Below are 25,292 nucleotides of genomic sequence, written 5' to 3' on the forward strand. Positions count from 1 at the left end.
ATTCATTCAATCGTTATTTATTGAGCGCTTACTGTGTGCAGAGCACTGTACTAAGCGCTTGGGAGAATACACTGTAACAATAAGCGGACTCATTCCCTTCCCACAATGAGCTTACAGTCCTCTAGTCCTCTAGTCTAGAAAGCTGTGTCCAAATGTCACCATAGCCTGGTCGGGCGGAGGAGGAGGAGGATGGGGAACAGGAGGAGGACGAGGAGGAGGATGAGGACAAAGAGGAGGATGAAAAAGAGAACGAAGTGGAGGACAAAGAGGAGGACCAAGAAGAGGATAAGGAGAAGGAGGGGAGGAGGAAGAAAAGAAGAGGAGGAAGAGGGAGAGGAGGAGGAGAAACTGGAACTGGGGGTCCTGGGGCCCGAAGGGGAAGGGGGAAACCGTCTCTGGCAGGTCCGGCTGTGGGAAGCTCCATTTGCCAGGAGGCGGAGGTCGATAATTTGCAGAATGCTCTGGGAACGGGAATGAATCAGCAGTCAGGTGGGGGGTCTTTTTGAGCCGAGGGAGCGGGGAGGCCTGGCTGGCTCCTTCTGTCTCTTCCTGCCTGCTGGGATTGATGCCAGGAGCCTTGCTTGAATATTTGCTCCTCGTGGTGACTTGTGCATGGGTGTGCAAGTGAACTGCCCAGAGTTGATATTGCCAAACAGTCCTTTGGGGGTATATTAAAAGCCAGGTTCTCAGGGTGCCCGGATCTGACCGAGCTCTCTGTCCTTCTCCCCAGGGCCTTTACATTCAACTCCGTATCTCAGCTCTGAGTGTGTGGGGAACCCCTGAAGAGATCATGACCTTTCCCTCTTAGCTTCTCCCCCGACAGTCCTCACCATCCAGGTCTCCCCAGATAAATCCTTCCATCAATCGATGGTATTTATTGAGCACTTTTTGCAGAGCACTGAACTAAACACTTGGGAGAGTACACTTCAACAGAGTTGGCAGACACGTTCTCCGTCCCCACTGAGAAGCACCACGGCCTAGTGGACAGAGCCGGGGCCTGGGAGTCAGAAGGACCTGGGTTCTAATTCCAGATCTGCCACTTGACTGCTGTGTGACCTCGAGCAAGTCACTTTGCTTCTCTGTGCCTCAGTTACCTCATCTGTAAAATGGGGATTAAGACTGTGAGCCCCACAGGGAACAACCTGATTACCTTGTATCTACCCCCGCACTTAGAACAATGCTTGGCACATAGTAAGCACTTAACAGATACCATCATCAGTAGCGGCACCATCAGCTTGTATCTACCCCAGTGCTTACTTCAGTGCCAGGCACATGATATGTGCTTAACAGATAGCATTAAAAAATAAAGCTGGGACATGGACTGTGTTCAACCTGATTATCTTGTATCTACTCCAGTGCAGTGCTTAGTAAAGTGCTTAGTAAAGTACATAGTAAGTGCTTAACAAATACCATTAAAAAAATGAAAAAAACTGATCTTACAGTCTAGCCGAATGCCACGTGGACAATCCCTGTGGCCCTGGGATTCCAAATCTTTTCCCCAGATGTCTCGAAGAACCCAGAGCCCTTCACCAAGGTTGATGACAGTAGACAAGTGCACAGCCCAGAGTCACCCCTGGAAGACCTCAGGGCATCAGGATCAGGCAAGGGGACGACGAGAGGATTTTCCCAGCAGGACAAACTGGGGGACAGCCAAGACCCCATTATTATTACCTTCAAATCTGTCAAGCTCTTACTTTGTGTCAAGAATCGTTCTAAGCGCTGGGGTAGATACCAATTAATTAGTTCAGACATGGTTCCTATCCCATGTGGAACTCACAGGGGTTGGGGAACAGGTATTGAAGTCCCCATTTTACAGTGAGGAAACTGAGGCACACAGAGGTGACGTGACATACCCAAGGTAGAACAGGCACGTGGCAGAGCTGCGGTTAGAACCCTGGTGTCTTCTGACTTCCAGGTCCATGCTCTTTCCACTAGACCACGTTCCTCCTCCTTTGCCTTTAGACTTTGATCCTCCCGTGTCTGTAGTGATTGGTGGCTATCCACTTCCACGCTTAGCACAGTGTTCAGCACATAGTATGTCATTCAGTCAGCCCGCTAGGCCACAGTGCTTCACATCGGCCCCCAGGAGACCAATAACTTTTGGAAGGGACAACTTCCCGTCTGAGATCCGCTCAGAGCCCGTCCGAGACGCCACCCGTAGCTCACGCTCCAGGAGGCTGAAGGAAGCTGACGTTTCTGCCGACCGGGAGGAGCACAGAATTTCCCGAAAGAACAGCTGTGGTACTGCTAGGTTGGGAAAATCCCAAGACCACCAGGAATTCTGGACTAACAGTATCTTTGGGGATCCCAGGAATAAGCCCACTGGGGTGTAGGGAGAACACAAGGTCTACTGGGACTTCAGAAGAGCGTGTGGTTCACTGGGATTCCTGCAGAGCACGATGCCCGCCGGGATCTGGGAAATAAAAGCCCTTTGGAATTCAAGGACCGGATAAGGCCTGCTGAGATTCCTCGACAACACAAGGCCCACTAGGATTCCATGACAACACAACTGCCACTGAGATTCTGCGGCAACCTAAAGCAAGCTCAGTGCCACTCTGTGAGAAGTGACTTGCCAAAGGTTACACGGCAGGCAAGTGGCAGAGTCGGAATTAGAACCCAGGGCTGCTCTAGGCCCATGCTCTTTCCACTAGACCACGCTGGTTCTCATGTCTACTCTAATCTATTGGACTCCACCCAAGGGTCTAGCACAGTGCTCCGCCCACAGCAGGTGCTTAGTAAATACTGTGGATTGACTGAATGATTGCAAAATTGGTATTTGCCCCAACCCCACAACACTTACTTACATAGCTTTAAACTCTATAAAACATATTTTATGTTATATTAACGTCTGTCTCCCCCTCTAGACCATCAGCTTGCTATGGGCAGAGAACATTGTATTGTACTGTACTTTCCCAAGAGCTTAGTAAAGTGCTCTGCACATAGTAAGCGCTCAGTAAATACCACTGACTGACTAACTGTAATCTGGACCCATCGTGGAATGGTCGTCAATTCCCCCCTCCTTCCCTGACCTGGAGCATCATTCATTCATTCATTCATTCAGTTGTATTTATTGAGTACTTACTATGTGCAGAGTACTATACTAAGCGCTTGGAAAATACAATTCGGCAACAGATCGAGACAATCCCTACTAAGGTGCTTACACAAGTAAGTGCACTGTTCTAAGCACTTGGCTGAAAACAACTAAGTAGGTAGACACCATCCTTGCCCTCAAGGAGTTTATAATTTGTGAGAAAAGCAAACAATTAGACTGCCCCTGTCCCACATGGGGCTCGTATCTTATTCCCCATTTTACAGAAGAGGGAACTGAGGCACAGAAAAGTGAAGGGATTTGCCAAGGTCACACAGCAGACAAGTGGCGGATCCAGGATTAGAACCCAGGTCCTTCTGACTCCCAGGGCTGTGCTCTATCCACTAGACCACCCTGCTTCTCATTAATCTAAAGTGAAGCCCCACTGGTTTCTCCCCCGGGGCGCGACTCAACCCCTCTAGACCGTAAGCTTGTTGTAGGCAAGGAACGTGTCTATCAGCTCTGGTGTATTGTACTCTCCCAAGTTCTTAAGAATAATAATTGTAGTATTTGTTAAATGCTTACTGTGTGCCAGGCACTGTACAAAGCACTGGGGTGGATATGAGCAAATCGGGTTGGACACAGTCCCTGTCCCACGTAAGTCTCACGATCTCAATCCCCATTTTACAGATGCGGTAACTGAAGCACAGAGAAGTTAAATAACTGGGCCAAGGTCACACAGCAGGCAAGCGGCAGAGCCGGGATTAGTACAGTGCTCTTCACACAGTCAGTGCTCAATAAATACGATTTATAGTGTCTCTCTCCCCCTCTAGACTGTAAGGTCGTTGAAGATAGGGAATGTGTGTACCGACTCTGTTGTGCTGTACTCTCTCAAGTGCTTAGTACAGTGCGCTGCACAGAGTCAGCGCTCGATAAAGATCATTGATTTATTCGTCGTGTCTTTCTCCGCCTCGAGGAAGTGAGCTCACTGTGGGCAGGGGACATGTCTAACAACTCGGTTCTTTTGAGCACACAGTTAGTGCTCAATAAAAACCACTGATTGGAGGAGCGACATGCCTGGGATAAAATAAGCTGGGATAAGATAGGCTTTGGGTGGGTGGCCTTAGTACAGTGCTCTGCACATAGTAAACGCTCAGTAAATACCACTGATGGATGGGAGGGTTTTTGCCTCTGACAGGATTCCCCGTCGTTTCACTCAGAAAGCATCCTGGGTTGCAGAGGGTTCTACTTAGAACTGGCCGGAAAGTCCGAGTATTTCTTCCCTTTCCAGCCTGCTGAATCATTCCTTTCTGAGTGGTTTCATAAGCGTTATAAACTTTCGGGCTACTTTATTCAATCTCTGAAAGGGTACGGTAATCCATCTGACTGACAGGCAGCACCTAAAATGGCACGGGGAAATCCTTTGGAGGTTTAAAAACGGTTTGCTTGGAAACAGGTTCATAAGAGTGGTTTGGCGCAAATACGCATTTTTCTAGTAGAGAAAGAAAGCCAAAGATTTAAAAAAAAAAAGTAAAGCTGCCACCTGCCTCGAGAATCACAGGAAACAAAGGAAATAAAAAATTACCCTTAAAAGATGTGCGTTGGCTTACTTTTAAATTATGCATATGTAAATACGCATAGGGAAGCAGTGAGGCCTAGTGGAAAGAGCTCTCTGGAGTCAAAGGACACAGATTCTAATCCTGACTCTGACTCTTGCCTGCTGTGTGCCTTTGGGCGAGTCACTTCACTTCTCCGTGCCTCTGCTTCCTCACCTGTAAAATGGGGTTTCAACCTGTTCTTCCTCTTACTTAGACTGTGAGCTCCATGTGGGATAAGGAATGAGTCTACCCTGGTCTTTCTGTATCAACCCCAGCGTGTAGTGTAGTAAGCATCTAATATCACAATTATAATTATTGAATGAAAATACATATATGTGGTGTAGCATGTTTTTTTTAGTTCGCTGACATTCTTTGGGTCAGAAGCTGACACAACTACTGATTAGTAATTTTTAAGCACTTACCCTGTGCCAGGCACTGGACTAAGCGCTGGGGGACACACAGGCTAATCTAGTTGGACACGGTGTCTGTCCTACACGGGGCTCACCATTTTACAGACGAGGTAACTGAAGCCCAGAGAAGTGAAGTGACTTGCTCAAGGTCACACAGTGGACGAGCAGTGGAACTGGGATTAGAACCCTGCTCCCTCTGACTCCCGGGCCTGGGCTCTATTCACTGGGATACCCAGCTTCAATGCTGGTGAAGAATTATCATCAGGAGGGGCAGGTATGTGTGGCTGGCAGAGCCACGTCACGATAGACAATGCCCTCCTCACAAGACCCTTGCAATCACCGCCCCTTGCCAATCTGTTGCATTTTTCACCCAAGAACTGCTTTGTCTCTTCTACCAAGCGCTCAGTACAGTGCTTAGGCACATAATAGGCACTCGATACATGCCACCGACTGATTGATTCTACTGTTAGAATGATCATCATAGGATCAGTTCAGCAACTATGTGCCAAGCACTGTGCTAAGTACTGGGGTAGATTACAAAATAGCTCAGATACGGTCCCTTTCCCAAGGCAGGCTCATAGTCTAGGAAGGGGAGACAGCAAGTATTGAATTCCCATTTTACACACCAAGAAGTGACTTGCTCAAGGTCACGCATCAGGTAAGCGGTGGAACCGGGATGGGAAGCCAGGTCTCCTGGATCACCTTGATCTTACCGGTACCACTTGCTTGCTCTGAACTTTCCCATCTTTCAGACGGCACCACCATCCTTCTTGTCTCGCAAGCCCGTAACCTTGGCGTTATCCTTGACTCCTCTCTCTCATTCGACCCACATATTCAATCCGTCACCAAATCCTGTCGATTCCAACCTTCACCACGTCACTAAAATCCACCCTTTCCTCTCTATCCAAACCATTCCCATGTTAATCCAATCACTTGTCCTATCTCACCTTAATTACTATATCAGCCTCCTCTCTGATCCCCAGCCTCCTGTCCCTCCCCACTCCAGTCCAGATTTCACTCTGCTGCCCGGATCATTTTTCTACAAAAAAGTTCAGTCCATGTTTCCCCACTCCTCAAGGACCTTGAGTGGTTGCCCACCCACCTCCGCATCAGACAAAAACTCCTCACTGTCGACTTTAAAGCACTCAGTGACCTTGCCTCCTCCTACCTCATCTTGCAATTCTCCTACTATAACCACGGCGTCGTGTCAACTGAGTTCTTACCCCTTGGCAGCTGGGGAGGGAGGACCAAGGGGAAACCCAGGAGTGGTGACAGCCAAGGACGGGCTCCTCCAGCCCAGCCTGCCCAGGATTCCAGTCCTGACAGGATACCGTGGGCTCCCAGGCTCCGAGGGCTTGTGGCCTTCCTGGATTCCTGCCCCCATAGTTAATAATGGACCAACCAACGCCCCTGGCAACCTAGCGTGGATCGTCCAATCATTTGCTCAATCAATCAATGGTATTTACTGAGTGCTTACTGTGTGCGGAACACTGTATTAAATGCTTGGGAGAGTACAATGCAACGGGGTTGGTACATACATTTCCTGTCTACAATAAACTGAGAGGCTTGATCTCTGGCTCTACCTCCGTGACCCAGCACAGACCATCTACCACCCCTGATTTCCCCGTCTCCCCCCCCGATTCTACCCCAGTGACCCAGCACGGACCATCCACACCCCTGACTCCCCCAAATGACCCAGCATGGACCATCCACACCCCTGACTCCCCCAAATGACCCAGCACACACCAACACCCCGATCCTCTGCCACTTGTCAGCTGTGTGATTTTGGGCAAGTCACTTAACTTCTCTGAGCCTCAGTTACCTCATCTGTAAAATGGGGATTAAGACTGTGAGCTCCATGTGGGACAACCTGATTACCTTGTATCTACCCGAACAGTGCTCGGTCCATAGTAAGCGCTTAACATAATACCATTATTATTATTATCATCATGATTATTAGCTCCTCCAAGAGGCCTTCCCCAGCTAAGCCTACTCTCTTTCCCTCCTGCATCATCTAAGCACTTGAATCTCTCCCCCTTTACACTTGATATTTGCCCCACACTCAGCCCCATGACACTTATATACATATCTGTAGTTTATCCCTTCCTCTCGACTACAATCTTCTCATGGGTAGGGAACACTTCTGCCATTTCTGGTATACTTTACTCTTCCAAGTGCTTAGTCCAGGGCCCGAGTGTTCAAGAAATACCATGGGTTGGTAGTGAGGGAGAGAGTACGGGCATGAGCACGAGCCTGTATTTGCGTCCAGAAAAGCATCTAGGCAGCCCTTTGGAGTGGAAAATATAAACTATTTTCCTTGATGTTTTTCAGGGAGTATAAACTGGGCTGGAGATACAGCAGCTGGAAGATGTGTGTGGGGGGAAGGGTTGTAATGTCCAGAAAGTGGGGGGAGAGGCAGGAGGCGGAGGGGCAAAATAGTTGCTGCAACCAGAAGGGGGGGGGGGGAATGGTTGCACTGGCTGGGGGCGAGGGGGAGAATGCTTGCAGTGGCTGGAAAGTATGGAGGGCAGGGAAACTGTTGCATTGGTTGGAATGTGGGGGGTCTGGAGAGGAAACGGTTGCAGAGGCTGGAAGGCAGGGGGTGGAGGGGTTGGGGGGAAAAGACGGACAGTTACTTGGCCGGAAAGCGGGGGAGGAGGAGGGCCAGGAGGAGGAATTGGGGGAGGAGGGGGCCTGGGGCCCGAGAGCCCTGGAGTGTTGGGGAATTTGGCAGCCAAGGTGAAAGAGCTTGGAGAAAATCACAGGCTGGGATAAGTTGAATTCACCAAGCAGATGGGGTCTCTGACTCTCCAATTTTCTTTGAAGGTTGAGATCCTGGCCAGGGTTACCCAGCTCGTCTGGAGGCTCCCCTTCCCGCCTCCCACCCCCACCCCACCGAAGAGGCTGTGAGAGCTAACGGAGAGAACTCCTTTCACGTCTTTGCCAGGGGAATTTTCTTCCAATTAACTCCTTCTGGGACATCGTTTTCTTGACATTCAAACCACCAAGCTTTGAGCGGAAGAAGGGGGAAAAAATCTTTTAAAATGGCAAGCTTAGCCATCACACTGACAAAGGGCAAACTCTTTTTTTTTTCCTTCCTAACTGGATCGCCACAACAGATACATTCTCTGCCGGAATGTAGATTTTCACTGCCCATGTGAATTAATAATAATTATAATAATATGATGATAATAGTTCTAGTCCCGGCTCTGCCACTTGTCTGCTGTGTGACCTGGGGCAAGTCACTGCACTTCTTTGTGCCTCAGTTACTTCATTTGTAAAATGGGGATTGACACTGTGAGCCCCAAGTGGGACAGAGACTGTGTCCAACCCATTTGCTTATATAATAATAATAATAATAATGTTGGTATTTGTTAAGCGCTTACTATGTGCCGAGCACTGTTCTAAGCGCTGGGGTAGACACAGGGGAATCAGGTTGTCCCACGTGGGGTTCACAGTCTTAATCCCCATTTTACAGATGAGGTAACTGAGGCACCGAGAAGTTAAGTGACTTGCCCAAAGTCACACAGCTGACAAGTGGCTGAGCCGGGATTCGAACCCATGACCTCTGACTCCAAAGCCCGTGCCCTTTCCACTGAGCCACGCTGCTTCTCTGCTTCTTATATCCACCCCAGTGCTTAGTACAAGTGCCTGGCACATAGTAAGTGCTTAAGAAATACCACAGATATTATTATTACTGGTTAAACTTCTACTCTGTGCCCAGCACTGGGGTAGATAGAAATCAATCAGGTCGAAAACAGACCCTGCCCCACACAAGACTCACAGTCTAAGTAAGAGGGAGAACAGGCAGACTCTCCATTTTACAGATGAGGTAACTGAGGCCCAGAGAAGTGAAATGACTTGCCCAAGGCCACGCAGCCGACAAATGGCAGAGCCAGGAATAGAACCCAGGTCCCCAGACTCCCATGCTCTATCCACTAGGCCATGCTGCTTCCCTGCTGCTTGTGTGTAACTTATTTAGTGGGGGTGGGATGGGGTCGAGACACTGTGGGACCCCAGGGACATGAATTATTTAAAAACAAGGGCAAGACTAGCTGAGAATTAGTGGCTAAAGCCAAAATACAAATAAAGGAAAAAAATAAAAGAAAATAGTATTTTTTCCCCCACAGGAATCAGAAGCATTTAAGAAAATTGTTTGTGCAATGATAGGAGTAATAGTGATTGTGGTGATGGGAGTAGAGAGAAGCAGCTTGGCCTAATGAAAAGAGCCTGGGCGCCTGAGGACCTGGGTTCTAATCCCAGCTCCACCACTTCTCTGCTCTGTGACCTGGGGAAAGTCAATTCCCTCCTCTGCACCTCAGTTCCCTCACCTGCAAAATGGGAATTCAGTGGCTGTTCTCTCACCTACTTAGAATGTGAGCCCCATGTGGGACCTGAATATCCTGTATATGCCCCAGGACTTAGTACAGTGCTTGGCACATAGTAAGCACTTAAATACCATTATGATGATGATGATGATTACTATAATGATCATAATAATGCTGCTACTTGTTATCAAAATCCTTATTACATATCTATATCTGTCTAGATATCTATCTAGATACATATCTATAGCTCTCTACCTGATAGAGAGATATAGATATATCTATATACATTTATATATGCTGTCATCATAATAAAATGAATTCCTCGCTTGGGTAGGTCTCTAGGACAAACCAAACCTTTGACTGGCCCATGTTTCTAAAATGTCTCATTCTGAGTTATGACTTTCAGCAGCTGCTCTACGCTACAAACATCTCTTTGACTAAACCTATGGTTTGTAACTTCTTACGGTACCCCAAAGTGATGTAATAATCTGTGTTACTCCAGTTGGGGAGTGAAGGATTCTCCCTTCTGCAGCGGAAAAAGGTACAGAGAACCACTAATAATAATAATATTAGCAATTATAACTATGGTATTCATTGAGATATTTGTTAAGCGCTTACTACGTGCCAGGCACTGTACTAAGCACTGGGGTGGATACAAGCAAATTGGGTTGGACACAGTCCCTGTCTCACATGAGGCTCTCGTCTTCATCCCCATTTTCCAGATGAGGGAACTGAGGCACAGAGAAGAAAAGTGACTTGCCCAAGTCCACACAGTGTACAAGTGGCCGAGCTGGGATAAGAAACCATGACCTTCTGACTCCCAGGCCCGTGCTCTAATCCAGTAGGCCGTGCTTCTTCTCTAGGCCTGCTCGCTAGACTGGTTCCGTCTGCTGCTTGCACATCCCAGTGCTTGATGCCCTGCTCCTGCCACTTGGCATTTCATAAAGCAGCAAGGCCTGATGGCAAGAACCCGGGCTTGGGAGTCAGAGGATGTGGGTTCTAATGCCGGCTCTGCCACCTGTCTGCTGTGTGACCTTAGGTAAGTCACTTAACTTCTCTGGGCCTCAGTTCCCTCATCTGTAAAATGGGGATTAAGACTTTGAGCCCCACATGGGACAACCCGATTACCTGGTATCTACCCCGGTGCTTAGAACAGTGCTTGGCACATAGTACACACTTAACAAATACCATAATCATTATTATTATTATTTCTGACTCCTGCCACGCTGTCAAAGGGCAAGAATGGGTCTCATGTAGTGCTGGAGGGGGTTAGGCGGGCAGGGCTGCTCGAGGGGACCGCTCCAGCCACTTTGCCGGCCACTACTCAGGCTAACACACCGGCAACTGTACCGACCGTTAGCCATGTCAGCGACCACATTTCAGGACCCTTGCCAACTGCGTGAGGGTCTCGGCAGGGAAAAGCCCCGGGGTTGCCAGGCCCTGTCTGCTTTTGGTGGGGGGTCGGGGGAGGTGGTGGTGGGAGTGTGTGTGTGTGGGTGGTGTTGGGAGGGTAGGGGGAGTGTGGGTGGAAGGAGGCCAGCAGAGTGGAGGAGGAGAAAGAGAAGAGAAAAATGGGGAGTCGGTGGAGGAGAGAATGAAGAGCAAGAAGGTAGAAAAGAGATCAGAAAGATGCTGCTTAGAAAAATGAATTCAGTTTTTGCTCTGGTGTCAAGGAGGTTACAATTAAAACCCAGAACCTGCTCATTTTGGAAGCAGAAAGTACAGCACCCTATGATCTAAACAACCCAGCATCGCTAGGTATTGATTTCTTGTGACAACCACTTAAAACTCCCATGCAGGCCCACTCCTCCCCCGGCCCCCACTTGCTTCTTTTTTTTTTTTCCATTTTAGAAGGGCACTCGTCCGTCCTCTCTGAACAAATGCACCTAGCCCTTCAGAATCCATGCACCATCCCCCAAGCCAGCAGAGAGACAGAAAGAAAGAAACCAGCTTTATATGTGCCACTTAGCAGTTCCCTGGGCAGAGCAGATGGGAAGTGGAGCGTGGTCAGCTGACACCCCCCCAGGCCTCCCTGGGCACCGATGCCCAACTCGGCTCGAGAATCAAGATGAATTCCGTGACTTTTCTTCATGCACAAGCCGTTCACGTGGGGAATACACTCAAACTGAGGGTACTGGGGGTAGATCAGTCATCCACGAGAAGCAGTGTTGCTTGGGGGATAGAGCCCGGGCTTGGGAGTCAGAAGGATTTGGGTTCTAATCCAGGTTCCGCCACTTGTCAGCTGCGTGACCTTGAGCGAGTCACTTCACTTCTCTGTGCCTCATCTGTAAAAGGGGGATTAACGCTGTGAGCCCCAGGTGGGACATGAACTGTGTCCAACCTAATTAGCCTGTATCTACCCCAGCGTTTAGAACATTGCCTGGCATATAGTAAATGCTTAACAAATACCATCATCATCATCAGTGGTATTTACTGAGCACTTACTGTGTGCCACAGTACTGTATTAAGCGCTTGGGAGAGGAAAATACAACAGAGTTGGTAGACAGGTTCCCTGCCCACAAGGAGCTTCCAGTCTAAAGGGATTTGCTCCCATGAGATTTGGGCAAGACTGCATTCATCCAGTCGATTAATCAGTAATAATGACTGAGTTCCTCCTGTGATTTGAGCACTGTCAGTCGGTGGTATTTACTGAATGCTCACTATGTGCAGAGCACTGTTCTAAGCGCCTGGGAGATTACAATGCAACAGAATTAGCAGACCTGTTCCCTGCTCATAATGAGCTTACTGTCCTAGGCACCTAGGGGAATACAATCATTAGGGAACCCTGTCTCTGCCCTCAAGGCATTTTCAATCTAACCAGGGAAGAGATGGAAAAACTGTCAGATTGGGTCTATTTTTATTGAGCGCTTACTGTGTGCAGAGCACTATCCTAAGCATTTAATAATAATAATAATAACGATAATAATGGTATTTGTTAAATGCTTACGATGGGCAAAGTCTGGTTCTAAGCGCTGGGGGAGATATAAGGTAATCAGGGATATAAGATAATCAGGTTGTCCCACGTGGGGCTCACAGTCTTAATCCCCATTTTACAGATGAGGCACCTGAGGCACAGAGAAGTGGAGTGACTCGCCCAAAGTCTCACAGATGATAAGTGGAGGAGCCGGGATTAGAACTCACGACCTCTGACTCCCAAGCCCCTCCTCTTTCCACTGAGGCACACTGCTTCTCTGGGAGAGCACAGTTGGTAGGCAGGATCCCTGCCCAGAGGGAGCTTAGAATCTATATGGGTCAGGGACAGTGTCCGATCTTCCTGGATTAGATCGAACCCAGAACCCATGACAGTGTCTGGTGGATGGAAAGCCCTTAATAAATACCATATTTACTAATATTATTAGTTTTAGCCCCAGGGCATTATGGGAATGGGCAGAGGAGGCCCGATGGAACTTAGCTTCCTGTGAGTTTTAGGACTTGGGTGATAATAATAATAACGATAATGTTAGTATTTGTTAAGCACTTACTATGTGAAGAGCACTGTTCTAAGCATTGGGGTAGATACAGGGGAATGAGGCTGTCCCACGTGAGGCTCACAGTCTTCATCCCCATTTTACAGATGAGGGAAATGAGGCACAGAGAATTTAAATGACTTGCCTACAGTCACACAGCTGACAAGTGGCAGAGCCAGGATTCGAACCCATGACCTCTGACTCCCAAGCCCGGGCTCTTTCCACTGAGCCACGCTGCTTCTCTATGGAGCTGGCCTGAAGAAGAGGAGGAAGAGGAGGAAGAAAAAGGAGGAGGAAGGAGGAGGAGTAAAAAGGAGGAGGAGGAAGAAGTGCAGATGCTTATGTTTGGGGCTTATATAGTTGGGCACGTACTCCCATTTCCAGAGAAGGACTTCCCTTGCCCTTGAGTATACGAGTCAGTAGCTGGTGCGGAAGTACTACGTGTGGTTGTGTGTACACGACTTCGTGGTGGGCGCAAAAGTGTGCTGTGTGGTTGTGAGTATGCAAGTGTGCAGTTGGTGGCAAAACACGGTAAAAGAGAGGTTGTGGGGAATGGACAGAGGGGAAGAGGAAGAGAGCCTGATTTATACAGCCCAACGGTCCTTGGGGCTTCACTGAAAATCCACCGGGAAAGGTGGCCGGGGGGCGTCAAGCTAGAGCTGCCCGGTGGGAGACCAGGCTCGTGACCAAAGGGCACCATCCTGGGCATACGGCTGTGCCTCTCAGCCCGGTCCTAATCAGTCAGCTGAGCCACTGAGCGGGGCTGCTTACTGTTTAAACTCCCCCGACCCCGAGCCGCGGGACCTGCCGCTGCTTTATCTAACTTCAATTTCCTGTTGAGATTACGGACGCCATGATTAGTCTCTGCTTTGATTGATTGATATTTTATGCTGGTTTAGAGAAACACGTCTCCCCAGACGTCTTCGACTGCTGTGTCATCCAAACAGGGAAGCAGCATGGACGAGTGGAAAGAGCCCGGGGCCTGGGAGTCGGAGGACCCGGGTTCTAACCCCGCTCTGCCGCTTGCCCGCTGTGTGACCTTGGGCACCTCACTTCACTGTGGTTCAGTTACTGCGTCTGCAATCAATCGATTGTATTTATTGAGCACTCACTGTGTGCAGAGAACTGTACTGAGCACTTGGCCGGGTGTGAAATAACACAGTTGGTGGACACATTCCCTGCTCACAATGAGCTTATTATAAAATGGGGATTAAGACTGTGAGCTCCATGTGGGGCATGGACCGTGTCCAACCTGATCAGCTTGTATCTACCTCAGCGCTTAGTACAGTACCTGGTACATAGCAACAAACAGGACTCCAGCTCAGAGTCCACTAGACCATAAGTGCGTTCCACTCAAACAACGTGCCTACCAACTCTGTTGTGTTGCGCTCTCCCGAGTGCTTAGTACGGTGCTTTGCATACAGTAGGCACTCAGTGAATATCACAAACTGACAGATTGAGCACAGAATACCCTTCATTCCTTGGAAACAATTGGCTCAAAAATTACCACCCGAACTCAATTGCTGAAGAACACAGCAACACTGTTTGCCTTAACTCTTCCTGGAAGGAGACTGAAATGACAGGAGGACAACCATCTGCCTCCCCACTCTCTACTTCCTCCCCCTTCTATTCCCTCCCCCTACAATGTCCAAGCATTTTCCCTTCTGCCTCTCGGAACAAATCCCTCAGGAGCCGCTGCTGCGGCCCCGTCCCGTTAACTCATGACCGAGACCGGCACCCGGAGCTGTCTCTATCTCGCCACTCACCTCTCGCCCACATCCTTGCCTCTGGCCTGGAACGCCCTCCCTCTTCATATTCGACAGACATGACTCCTCCCCTACTCCAAAGCCTTCCTGAAGGCCCATCTCCTCCAAGAGGCCTTCCCTGACTATGCCCTCATTTCCTCTTCTTCCACTCCCTTCTGTGTCACCTTGACTTGCTCCATTTACTGGTTTCCCTCGAGCATCAGGCATGTGCTGCGATGGGAGGGGTGGGGAGGGATGAAGGGGAACTCGGGAAGATCTGGTTCCTTGCTGGGGGCACCCTGGGCGGCCTCTGAGCTTCTTTCTCACCCTCGGCCGGGGACCGAGCGGTGCCGAGGGTGGCGCTCGATCGGGACGAATTCCGGGTATGGGTGGCAACGGCTCCATCCATCTCCTCCTCTTCCCTTTCCACCTAAGCTAAGCAGATTCAGGACCAGGGAAGCAGGCGGATGGGTCTGGTTGGAGACTCAGGGACAACTCCAGCGGGTAGTGAGTGAAGCAGCCGCCTCAGGGTGTCCAGCTGGAGTGGACGGCCACGACTCCCAACCAGAGAGTGCCCGGCTTCTCTCTGCCTGTCGTCGAAGTGGCACATTGGCTCCAACAGTGTGATGGGACGGGGACGCGGCGGCTCACGGGTGAGGGGGAAGGGTGAGGAGAAGAGACGGGCGTTCACCCCCAACACACACCCGGGAAACGGCCTAGGTTCTCCAAGTGATGTCAAGGCATCAGCTGCCCATTGGCCAGAGTGGACCGCAAGGGCATCTCCCCGGCTGTTTCCGGTCACTTAAACCATCCCCCAGAGCCCCCGGTGAAACTGTCCGGGTGAGAAATTCCCATTGCTTTAGCTTTCCCTCATTCAGACTCTCTCTTCCAGGGTGTGAAGGAGCACGGGGAGGGCTGGGGAGAGAGAGGAGGGGAGAAGGGAGGGGAGAATTCAGTCAAATCGCGGACAAGGCGGTCATCTTCTTACCATGGCCTGGGCCAGATCCGGAAACGAGCCCGGTCTGGACTAGATAAGAGCTGACAGTGTACTCATCATCAGTGTCAGAGTCCTGAACTGGCCGGATGCTACTAGAACTTAGCAACCACCTCTGGTTGTCATGGAGATTGGGTGATGGAGGAGGGGAATGTGAAAGCTCAATAACGGTTGGACTAGATGAGGAGGATGGCATGGGAGGACCTAGGAGAGAAAAAAAAAATAAAAGAAAGAAACGTTTTACAATGTGGGTCAGGGAACTCGCGGTGAGTCGTCTCCGTTCGATCGTTCCGAGGAGAGCTATTATTAGAACCCGGGATGGCCGCGATTCCATCATCGGGTTGACCGGATGGGCCTGGATGACCGTCGGCCTCCTCGCTGGCCTCCCTGCCTCCAGCCTCGCGCCGTTTCGGTCCATTCTCCGCGCTACAGTCCGGACCGCTTTCCTGAAGTGACCCGGGCACCTGCCGCTTTCCCCCCCGCCAACTCCCCGTGCCCATATCTCTCTGACAGCCCCCACCCTCTGCCCTCTGCCCTCCAGCTCCCTCCGCCGTACATCACCGCCCTCTCCCCCCGCCGCTCCTCCGCCTCGGCTCTCGCCCCTCGCACCGTCCAAGTTCATCCTCTGGCCACGCCTCGCTCTCGACTCTCCCAAGTCCAACTCCATACTCAGCCGAAAACCCCCTCTCCTCTGCTAATCCAGCAGGCCTCAACTCTCCCCACCTTCAAGCCTCTCCATCTTCTCCGGGAAATCTTGGTCAGGTTTGGATCACCCAAAACCCCTAACTCTTCACACTCCACGACTAAATCATCTCTCCCCACCCCTGATGACCTGGCACGGACCACGAATGCCCAACTCTCCCCTCTCCATCCCTGTCTCTAGCCCAGTGACCCAACACAGACCATCCAATTCCCTGACTCTCCCCTTCCCATCCCTCTCTCTCAGTGACCCAGCATGGACCATTATCCACTGACTCACCATGGAAAATCCAACACTCATTCTCACTGGGCAGGGCGTGAGGACACCTCTCATTCTCCCCTCTCCATCCTCGATTCTCCTCCAATGACCCAGCAGGGGCCATCGGACACCCCTGACTCTCCCCGAGTTAACCGGCATGAACTGTCTGATGCCCTTGACTCTCCCTCCGGTGAGCCATTCTCAGATCAGCCCCATCTCCCAGCCAGCCCAAAAGCTCCAGAAACAAAGAACTGGGTGTCCACCTGGATTACCCATGAACCATCCAACACATTTTATATATGGCCCTCCAGATTCACAAATAGACACGCACTCAGAGCCCACCCAATCACTTGATCAGTGGAATTTATTGAGCACTTACTATGTCCAGACCACTGTACTGAGTGCTTGGGAGGGTACAGTACAACAGAGTTGACAGCCGCGTTCCCTGCCCACAATGAGATTACAGTCTATAGGGACTGTTATCAGTTCTAAGTCAATAACCCTGTGGCCAAGTGAATCCAGTCAAGCAGATTCCTCTTTCCATAATAGTATACACTAACATGTGCATTTCACTTAAAGCTGTGTATCCAGAGCACACTTATAAAAACAATGTAGCAATTTCTTGAGAGGAAAACAATTGTTTGTAAGAAGAGTCTTTGAAATCCACTCCAGTCCATACTTCACTGTGCTGTCCGGATCATTTTTCCTACAAAAATGTTTCCCCAATCCTCAAAACCCTCCAGTGGTTGCCCATCCATCTTTGCATCCAACAGAAACTCCTCACCATCGGCTTTAAAGCAATGACCTTGCCCCTTCCTACTTCACCTTGCTGCTCTCCTACTACAACCCAACCCATACACTTTGCTCTTCTAATGTCAGCCTACTTACTCTTCTTTTATTCATTCATTCATTCATTCATTCATTCATTTTTACTGAGCACTTACTGTGTGCAGAGCACTGTACTAAGCACTTGGAAAGTACAATTTGGCAACAGAGTCAATCCCTACCCAACAACCGGCTCACAGTCTAGAAGGGGGGAGACAGACCACAAAAAATCTCATCTATCTTGCTGCCGAACCCTCACCCACATCCTGCCTCTGGTCTGGAACGTCCTCCCTTTTCATATTAAACAATTTATTACTCTCCCCACCTTCAGAGATTTATACAAGGCACATCTCCTCTAAGAGGCCTTCCCTAAGCCCTCATTTCCTCTTTTCCCACTCTCTTCTCTGTCATCCTGGCTTGCTCCTTTTATTCACCACCACCCCCATAATCCCACAACACTTAGTTAAGTATCCGTAGTTTATATAGTTATGTTAATATCTGTCTCCCCTTCTAGACTGTAAGCTCATCGTGGGCAGGGAACGTGTCTGTTATATTGTTGTGTTCTATCTCCCAAGTGTTCAGTACAGTGCCCAGCACACAGTAAGCACTCGATCAATACGAATGATTGATTAACTGATTGAAGTTCAGGCCCCTCCGCATTGACCGTGCCTTGGAATTTCAGCATCAGGAATAACCGGACCCCACGCCACTGCACAGGTCGGCTTCCCTAAGCCCTGAGCTCTGTCAAACGTTTTTGTTCTTTAATATAAGGCTAGAAAATTACACCTGGAAAAGAAAAAAAAAATAGAAAACTCCACACCAACAAGGAGTAGATTATCACAGTGGGTGCCTGAAATAATAAAATACACCACTAATAAACAGAAACAACTTTATAGACTCCCACTGAAGGGGAATTAGAGCGTTCATGTGTGAAGCATTAAGAAAAGAGACGCTAACCTGTAATAATGATAAAAAAAAGGGAATCCACCTCCGTTGTCATCTTACCTGTAGATGGGGCACTCGGCTTCAAAACTGACTCGCTTCTGTAGCACGGAAAGCCTTTCCTCCCTCCTTCTCTCAGATCTCTCTCCCCACCACCCTGTCTTCTGATTCATTCATTCAATCGTATTTACTGAGAGCTTACTGTGTGCCAAGCACTGTACTAAGCTCTTGGGAGAGTACAATGCCACCATAAACACCCGCATTCCCTGACCACGTCCTTACAGTCTAGAGGCGGGGGAGGCAGACGTTAGCAGAAATAAATAAATGACAGAAAAGTACATACGTGCTGTGGAGCTGGGGGGGCAGGGGATGAATAGATGGAGCAAGTCAGGGTGATGCAGAAGAGAGTGGGAGAAGAGGAATGGGGGGGCTTAATCAGAGAAGACCTCCTGGAGGAGATGTGCCTTCAATAAGACATTGAAGGGGTGGGGAGGACCTCCTTTCCACCAGCATTCTCTTCTTCTTCTAGATTGTAAGCTCCTAGTGGGCAGGGAATGTGTCTACCAACTCTGTTGTATTGTAGACTTCCAAGTGCTTAGTATACTGTATATGGGAAGCAGCGTGGCCTAGTAGTAATAATAATAATTCTGTTGGTATTGGGCTAGTAGAAAGAGCCCAGGACTGGGAGTCAGAAGACCTGGGTTCTAAACCCAGCTCCACCATTTACCTGCTGTGTGGACTGGGGAGAATCGTGTCACTTCTCTGAGCCTCAGTTCCTTCATCTGCAAAAAGGGATACAATACCTGTTCTCCCTCCTACTAAGAAAGTGAGCCCCACGGGGGACCTGATTATCTTGTATCGACCTCCATGCTTAGTACAGAACTTGGCACAGAGTGGGTAATTAAAAACCACAGTCATTAATATTATAGTGCTCTGCATACAGTAAGCACTCAATGACTAGCACTGATTGACGGATCAATTTTTTAATGGTATCTGCTAAGCGCTTACTACGTGTCAGGCACTGTTCTAAGTGCTGGGTATGTACAAGCTAATCAGATTTGGACACAGTCTTTGTCCCACAGTCTTAATCCTCATTTTACAGATGAGGTAACTGAGGCCCAGAGAAGTGAAGTGACTTGACCAAGGTCACACAGCAGACAAGTGGCGGGAGCCGGTATTAGAACCCACCCCCAGGCCAGTGCTCTTTTCCACTAGGCCACGCCGCTTCTCTGCTGTCCTCCCTCCACTCCATCTTCCCCTTTTCTTCTCCCTCTGCCCCTCACCTTGCACATTCCTCTCCTTCCCCGACCTTCCTTCTCGCCACCCACTCTCTGCCTCCAGGAGCAGGCGATGACCTACATCAGACTAACCCGAAGCGCATGAGCTTCTTTCTATTGCACGGGACGCTAATCCGACTCCAGCCTGGAAAACTCCTGGATATCGGGCCCCACACCGACCCATCTTCTTCTTCACATGATGGGTCTCTCTGTCTCGCTCCTGCCGGGGCTCTCCCCAACACTCTGCGCAGTGTTCAACTCTCAGTAGGCACCCGGTCAATACCCCGACCGACGGACTGATCGATGGATGAATGGGCACGTTAGCAGTGGCCAGGGTTGCCGGTTGCTGCCTTTTGCTGGTCTCTGGGTACTGCTGGTTCAAGCGCACAGCGGGCAGGGTGGAGCTTGGGGTAGGCCTGGCCAGCCACGCCGCCTGACTCTACCCACCGGACTGCCCCATCTACCCTCTCCCTCCCCAGGGACGTCACTGCCCCTGAGAGGAAACTCCATCTATGGAGGAAGCGAGAGGCCTCTTGGTCCCTCTCTTTTCCTCAGCTCACAAGCGCCTGTTGACCGAGAGTCTGCATGGAGCATGAAGGGGTGGGAAGCTCAGTTAAACCTCACTTTCCTAAAGAGTCAATCAGTCGGTCAGTCAATCATATTTATTGAGTGCTTACTATGTGCTCAGCACTGTACTAAGAGTTTGGGAGAGTACAATATAACAATAAGCAGACACAGTCCCTGCTCAGAATGAGCTTACAGTCTGTCAGTGGGGAGAGACAGACATTAATAAAAATAGTCCTTAAGCCACCTCCAAAACACATCTGTATTACACAGTGTGGACCCCCCAGATTCTCCTCCGAATTTCCCCTCTGACCAACCCCAGTGGGGCAGAGGGGTCCATGCCAGCTCTTGATAATGGGAGGATGGGGGGGCGGCAGGGGCTCTGCTGGTTTCTGCTCAGATGGTCCAAAGCCTTGCCAGTGCTAACTTGATAACCTCACATCAGATTCTGCCCTCTATTCATTCAACCATATTTTAATCATATTTGAGCACTTACTGAGTGCAGAACACTGTGCTAAGCACTTGGGAAAGTACAATACAACAGAGCAGTACAGGTCATGGGTTCTAATGCCGACCCCGCCACCTGTCTGCTGTGGGATTTTAGATGAGTCACTTTACTTCTCTGTGCCCCAGTTACCTCATCTGTAAAACTGGGATTGAGACTTGTGAGCCCCACGTGGGACGGGGACTGTGTCCAATAAATACTATTGAACAAATGAACCTGATTTGCTTGTGTCCACCCCAGCGCTTAGTACAGTGTCTGGCACACAGTAAGCCCTGAATACCACAATTATTATTATTAATAATAAACAAACACATTTCCTGCCCACAACGAGTTTACAGTCTAGAAGGAAGCCTACAGTCTAGAGATAAATTTACAGTCGAGAAACTGGAGACAAGGTGTTGCATGGTTCTACAAACCCAACACAAGGAAAAACACCTTCACTCAACAGCGGCAAGCATCTGTTCCCTGGGGAAATCTCACAACGGGGTGGAAGAAGGAGCCGGAGGATTTCAGGAACCAGGGGAAGTCCAGCTTGAGCAAAGGTAGGGAGTTTAGATGCTGCAGGAGGGGTTCAAATAGAGTCATCGGGGGTAGGTCCATGGTGAGTTGTTAGAGGGAAAAGTCAGGGATAATCCAATTGTATTTATTGAGCGCTTACTGCGTTCAGAGCACCGTACTACAACAGAGTTGGCAGACATGTTCCCTGCCTACAGCGAGTTTACAGTCTAGAGGGTATCGGGTAGCCTATGCTGGTCATGGCAGGGAGAGTTAGGAATGGAAAGGGGAGAATCACTGGGGTGGGATGGTCTGTGCTGGGTTACTGTAGGGAAAGTTGGGAGCAGCGTGGCTCAGTGGAAAGAGCCCGGGCTTGGGAGTCAGAAGTCATGGGTTCGAACCCAGGCTCCGCCACTTGTCAGCTGACTGTGGGCAAGTCACTTCACTTCTCTGTGCCTCAGTTACCTCATCTGTAAAATGGGGATTAACTGCGAGCCTCACGTGGGACAACCTGATTACCCTGTATCTACCCCAGCGCTTAGAACAGTGCTCGGCACAGAGTAAGCGCTCAACAGATGCCAATATTATTATTATTAAAGTCTGGGATGGAGAGGGGAGAGTCAGGGGTGTTGGATGATCCCTTCTGGGCCATTGGTGGGGAGAGTCAGGAATAGATGGAGGAGAGTCAGGGGTGTGGGATAGTTCATGCTGGATCGCTGAAGGCTGAGTCCGGGATGGAGCGGGAAGAGTCAGGGCGTTGGATGGTCTGGGCTCGGTCATTCGGGGAGAGTCAGGGATGGAGAGAGGAGAGTGAGGGCTGTTGGATGTCGGTTCAACTTCAACGGTGAGAGCAGATGTTTGGGAGGGCCACCAGACAAGCGATCAGTGGTATTTACGGAGAGCTTACTGCGTGCAGAGCACTGTACTAACACGACATCTGGTTCCTCCTGGTGCCCCTGTCTCCAGTTTCTAGACTGTAAGCTTGTCTCTAGACCGTAGGCTTGCTTTCTAGACTGAAAGCTCGTTGTGGGCAGGGAATGTGTTTGTTGATTATTAATAATAATAATTGTGGTATTAAGTGCATACTGTGTGCTGGCTGGCTACCTCGTATTCTTATGTAAGAGACACCCTCTTTCCCAGTTGTTCTTCATCCAACACCTGAGAACCGTTTGGTCTCGTAATACCATTTCAAAAGGGAATCCAAGGGGAGTAGCCAGGCCTGAGATTCTCCTTCTGATCGAGAAGTAGATAGCTCTTTTACCTCCAGAGAGACCGAAGAACCCAGAGGAAAATTAGAAGAAACATGAACTTAGCATTCCTTGAATATTTTCCCTGATGTGTTTTAATCCTATAGAACACTTTTCATCCCATAGCAGAGTGATTCACAGAGCAGGCATATTAGTTTCACCCGAACACAGAACTCTGGTTAAATTTCCCTGTAAACCAAATATCTTGAGGGTGTGGGGGAACAAAGGGGAGGAAACGAGGTTGGGGAAAATGGAGTATCTCTCCTTCCAAGCTCCTGAGATGAGGCAGGTCACCGTTCTGGGCCACGGGGAAGGGTGGCAGTTGGCATTCCGCTCGCTACTTTCTTTCCTCTGCTGCACCAGGTGCTGGGCATCAATCAGTCCTATTTATTGAGCTCCTACTGTTTGGAGAGCTCTTTTGTAAGGCTTGAGAGAGTACAAAATAACAGAGTTGGCAGGCAGGTTCCCTACCCACCGGAGTTTATAGTCTAGAAAGGGAGATAGACATTGAAAGAAATCATGGACATGTAATAAAGTGTTGTGGGGTTGAGGGTGGGGCAAATAAAGGGTGCAAATTAAAGTGTAAGGGTAGTGTGATCTAGTGGATAGGGCATGGGGCTGGGAGTTAGAAGGACCTGGGTTCTAATCCCCGATCCACCACTTATCTGCTGTGTGACCTAAGGCAAGTCACTTCGCTGCTCCTCAATTACCCCATCTGTAAAATGGGGATTAAGACTGTGAATATCTTAGCAGCATGGCTTACTGGCAAGAGCACGGGCTTTGGAGTCAAAGGATGTGGGTTCTAATCCTGCCACCACCACTTGTCTGCTGTGTGACCGTGGGCAAGGAATTTAGCTTCTCTGTGTCTCAGTTACCTCACCTGGAAAATGAGGATTAAGACTGTGAGTCCCATCTGGAACAACCTGATTATCTTGTCTCCCCCAGCGCTCAGAACAGTGCTTGGCACATAGTAAGTACTTAACAAATGACAATGTTATTATCATTATTATCACCCTAGCACTTAGTAAAGGGCGTGGCACACGGTAAGTACTTATCAGATACCATTAAAACAAAACGGGGATGCAGAAAGGAAAGGGAGAAGAGGAAATGAGGGCTTAGTAGGGGAAGACCTTTTGGAGATGTGACTTTAATAAGGCTTTGAAGGGTTGGATATGAAGGGGAAAGGAGTTCCCTGCCAGAGGCAGGATGTGGCTGAGGGGTCGGCGGCAAGACAGATGAGATCGAGGTAAAGTGAGTAGGTTGGTGTCGAGAATAGAAGTGAACGTGTTGTTCTGTAGTACAGAATCAGGTAGGTAGGATAGGATGGAGCAAGGCGATTGAGTGCTTTAAAGCCGATGGTAAGCAGTTTCTGTTTGTTGCAGAGGTGGATGGACAACCCCTGGAGGTTCTTGAGCAGTGGGGAAACAAGGACTGAATAGGTTTTTGAGAAGAATGATCTGGACGGCAGAGTGAAGTATGGACCAGAGCGGGGAGGGACAGGAGGTAGGGAAGTCAGCGAGGAGGCTGATGCAGTAATCAAGGCGGGAGAGGATAAGTGCTTAGATCAATGAGGTAGGAGTTGGGATGGGAGAGAAGAGGGGAGATTTTCGCAGTTCTGTGAAGGTTAAGCGACAAGATTCGTGACAGACTGAATATGTGGGTTGAATGAGAGAAATGAGTTGAGGATAACGCCAAGGTTATGGGCTTGTGAGACAGGGAAAATGGTGGTGCTCAGACCCCGGCTTTGGGCTCTGGAATGCTCCCTGGCACCAGAAGGAAAATGAACCTGATGGAATGAATAATAATGATAATAATGGTATTTGTTAAGCAGTTACTATGTGCCAGGCACTGTTTTAAGTGCTGGAGTAGATACAAATTAATCACACTGAACACAGTCCCTGTCCCACATGGGGCTCAAACTCTTATCCCCATTTTACTGATGAGGTGTTAACTGAAGCATAGAGAAATTAAGTGATTTACCCTAGGACACGAAGCAGATGTGGTGGAGCCAGGATTAGAACCTTAGCTCTATCCACTAGACAACACTGCTTGTCCTCTTGCCCGCCGGGGAGGGGTGCTGGTCGACCCCCCCACCATCAGCTCCGGTGGCTCTGGACCAGAGCAGATGCCGAGAGAAGAGGCCTCTGGATTCGCACCGACAGTTTGCCGTCGCAGACCCCACACCGCTTCCCCCCAGCTGCCCTCCTGGCCCGTGGCCTGTATTTCTGTGCGCTCGCCTAAGTGCTCAGTCCAATATTCGGCACTCTGTTCACTACCGACTGCTGCTTGGCTGAGAGAGAGGACTCAAGGATAACGTCAAGGCTACGGGCTCTTGAGACAGGAAGGATGGTGGTGCCAACTATAGCGATGGGAATGTCAGGGGGAACAGCCTCCTTCTCATCTGCCTGCACCATTAGCACCCACTCTGCTTCAGCTATGGCTTGGAAGCAGCGCTCGTATTTCCAAGGCTGGGAAGGGGGTCGCAAAAGCTGCGGAGAGAGGAAGGGGGTGCTCAGGGGTCCCTTGCAGGGGAACTTGCATGGGCGATTGGCATGCACCTTCACATAATATCTCAAGTGTTTTATTTCTCTCTGTCTCTATATATTTGTGTGTGTGTGTGTGTGTGTGTGTGTATATATATATATATATATATATATATATATATAATAATTATGGTGTTTGTTAAGTGCTTACAATTTGCCAAACACAGTTCTAAGCTCTGGGGTAGATACAAGATAATCAAGTTGGATGCAGTCTCTGTCCCATTGAGGGCTCCCAATCTCAATCCCCATTTTCCAGATGAGGTAACTGAGGCACAGAGAAGTCGAGTGACTTGCCCAAGGTCACACAGGAGACAAGTGGCGGAACCAGATTAAAATGCTTGACCTTCTGAGTCCCCAGTCGGGGCT

General features: G+C 49.5%; 1 protein-coding gene across 1 annotated transcript in view; it reads right to left on the reverse strand.

Annotated features, from left to right (window-relative positions):
* The window catches only part of TENM3 (teneurin transmembrane protein 3), a 956,917-nt gene that overhangs the window by 97,833 nt on the left and 833,792 nt on the right, over nucleotides 1-25,292 (reverse strand). The window contains exon 8 of the mRNA XM_039913675.1: nucleotides 15,565-15,774. Coding sequence (XP_039769609.1) covers nucleotides 15,565-15,774 — 210 coding nt within the window. The remainder of the gene's footprint in view (nucleotides 1-15,564; nucleotides 15,775-25,292) is intronic.

The sequence above is a fragment of the Ornithorhynchus anatinus genome, chromosome 12 (genome assembly GCF_004115215.2).
Source record: "Ornithorhynchus anatinus isolate Pmale09 chromosome 12, mOrnAna1.pri.v4, whole genome shotgun sequence".
In the NCBI taxonomy this organism is placed as follows: domain Eukaryota; kingdom Metazoa; phylum Chordata; class Mammalia; order Monotremata; family Ornithorhynchidae; genus Ornithorhynchus; species Ornithorhynchus anatinus.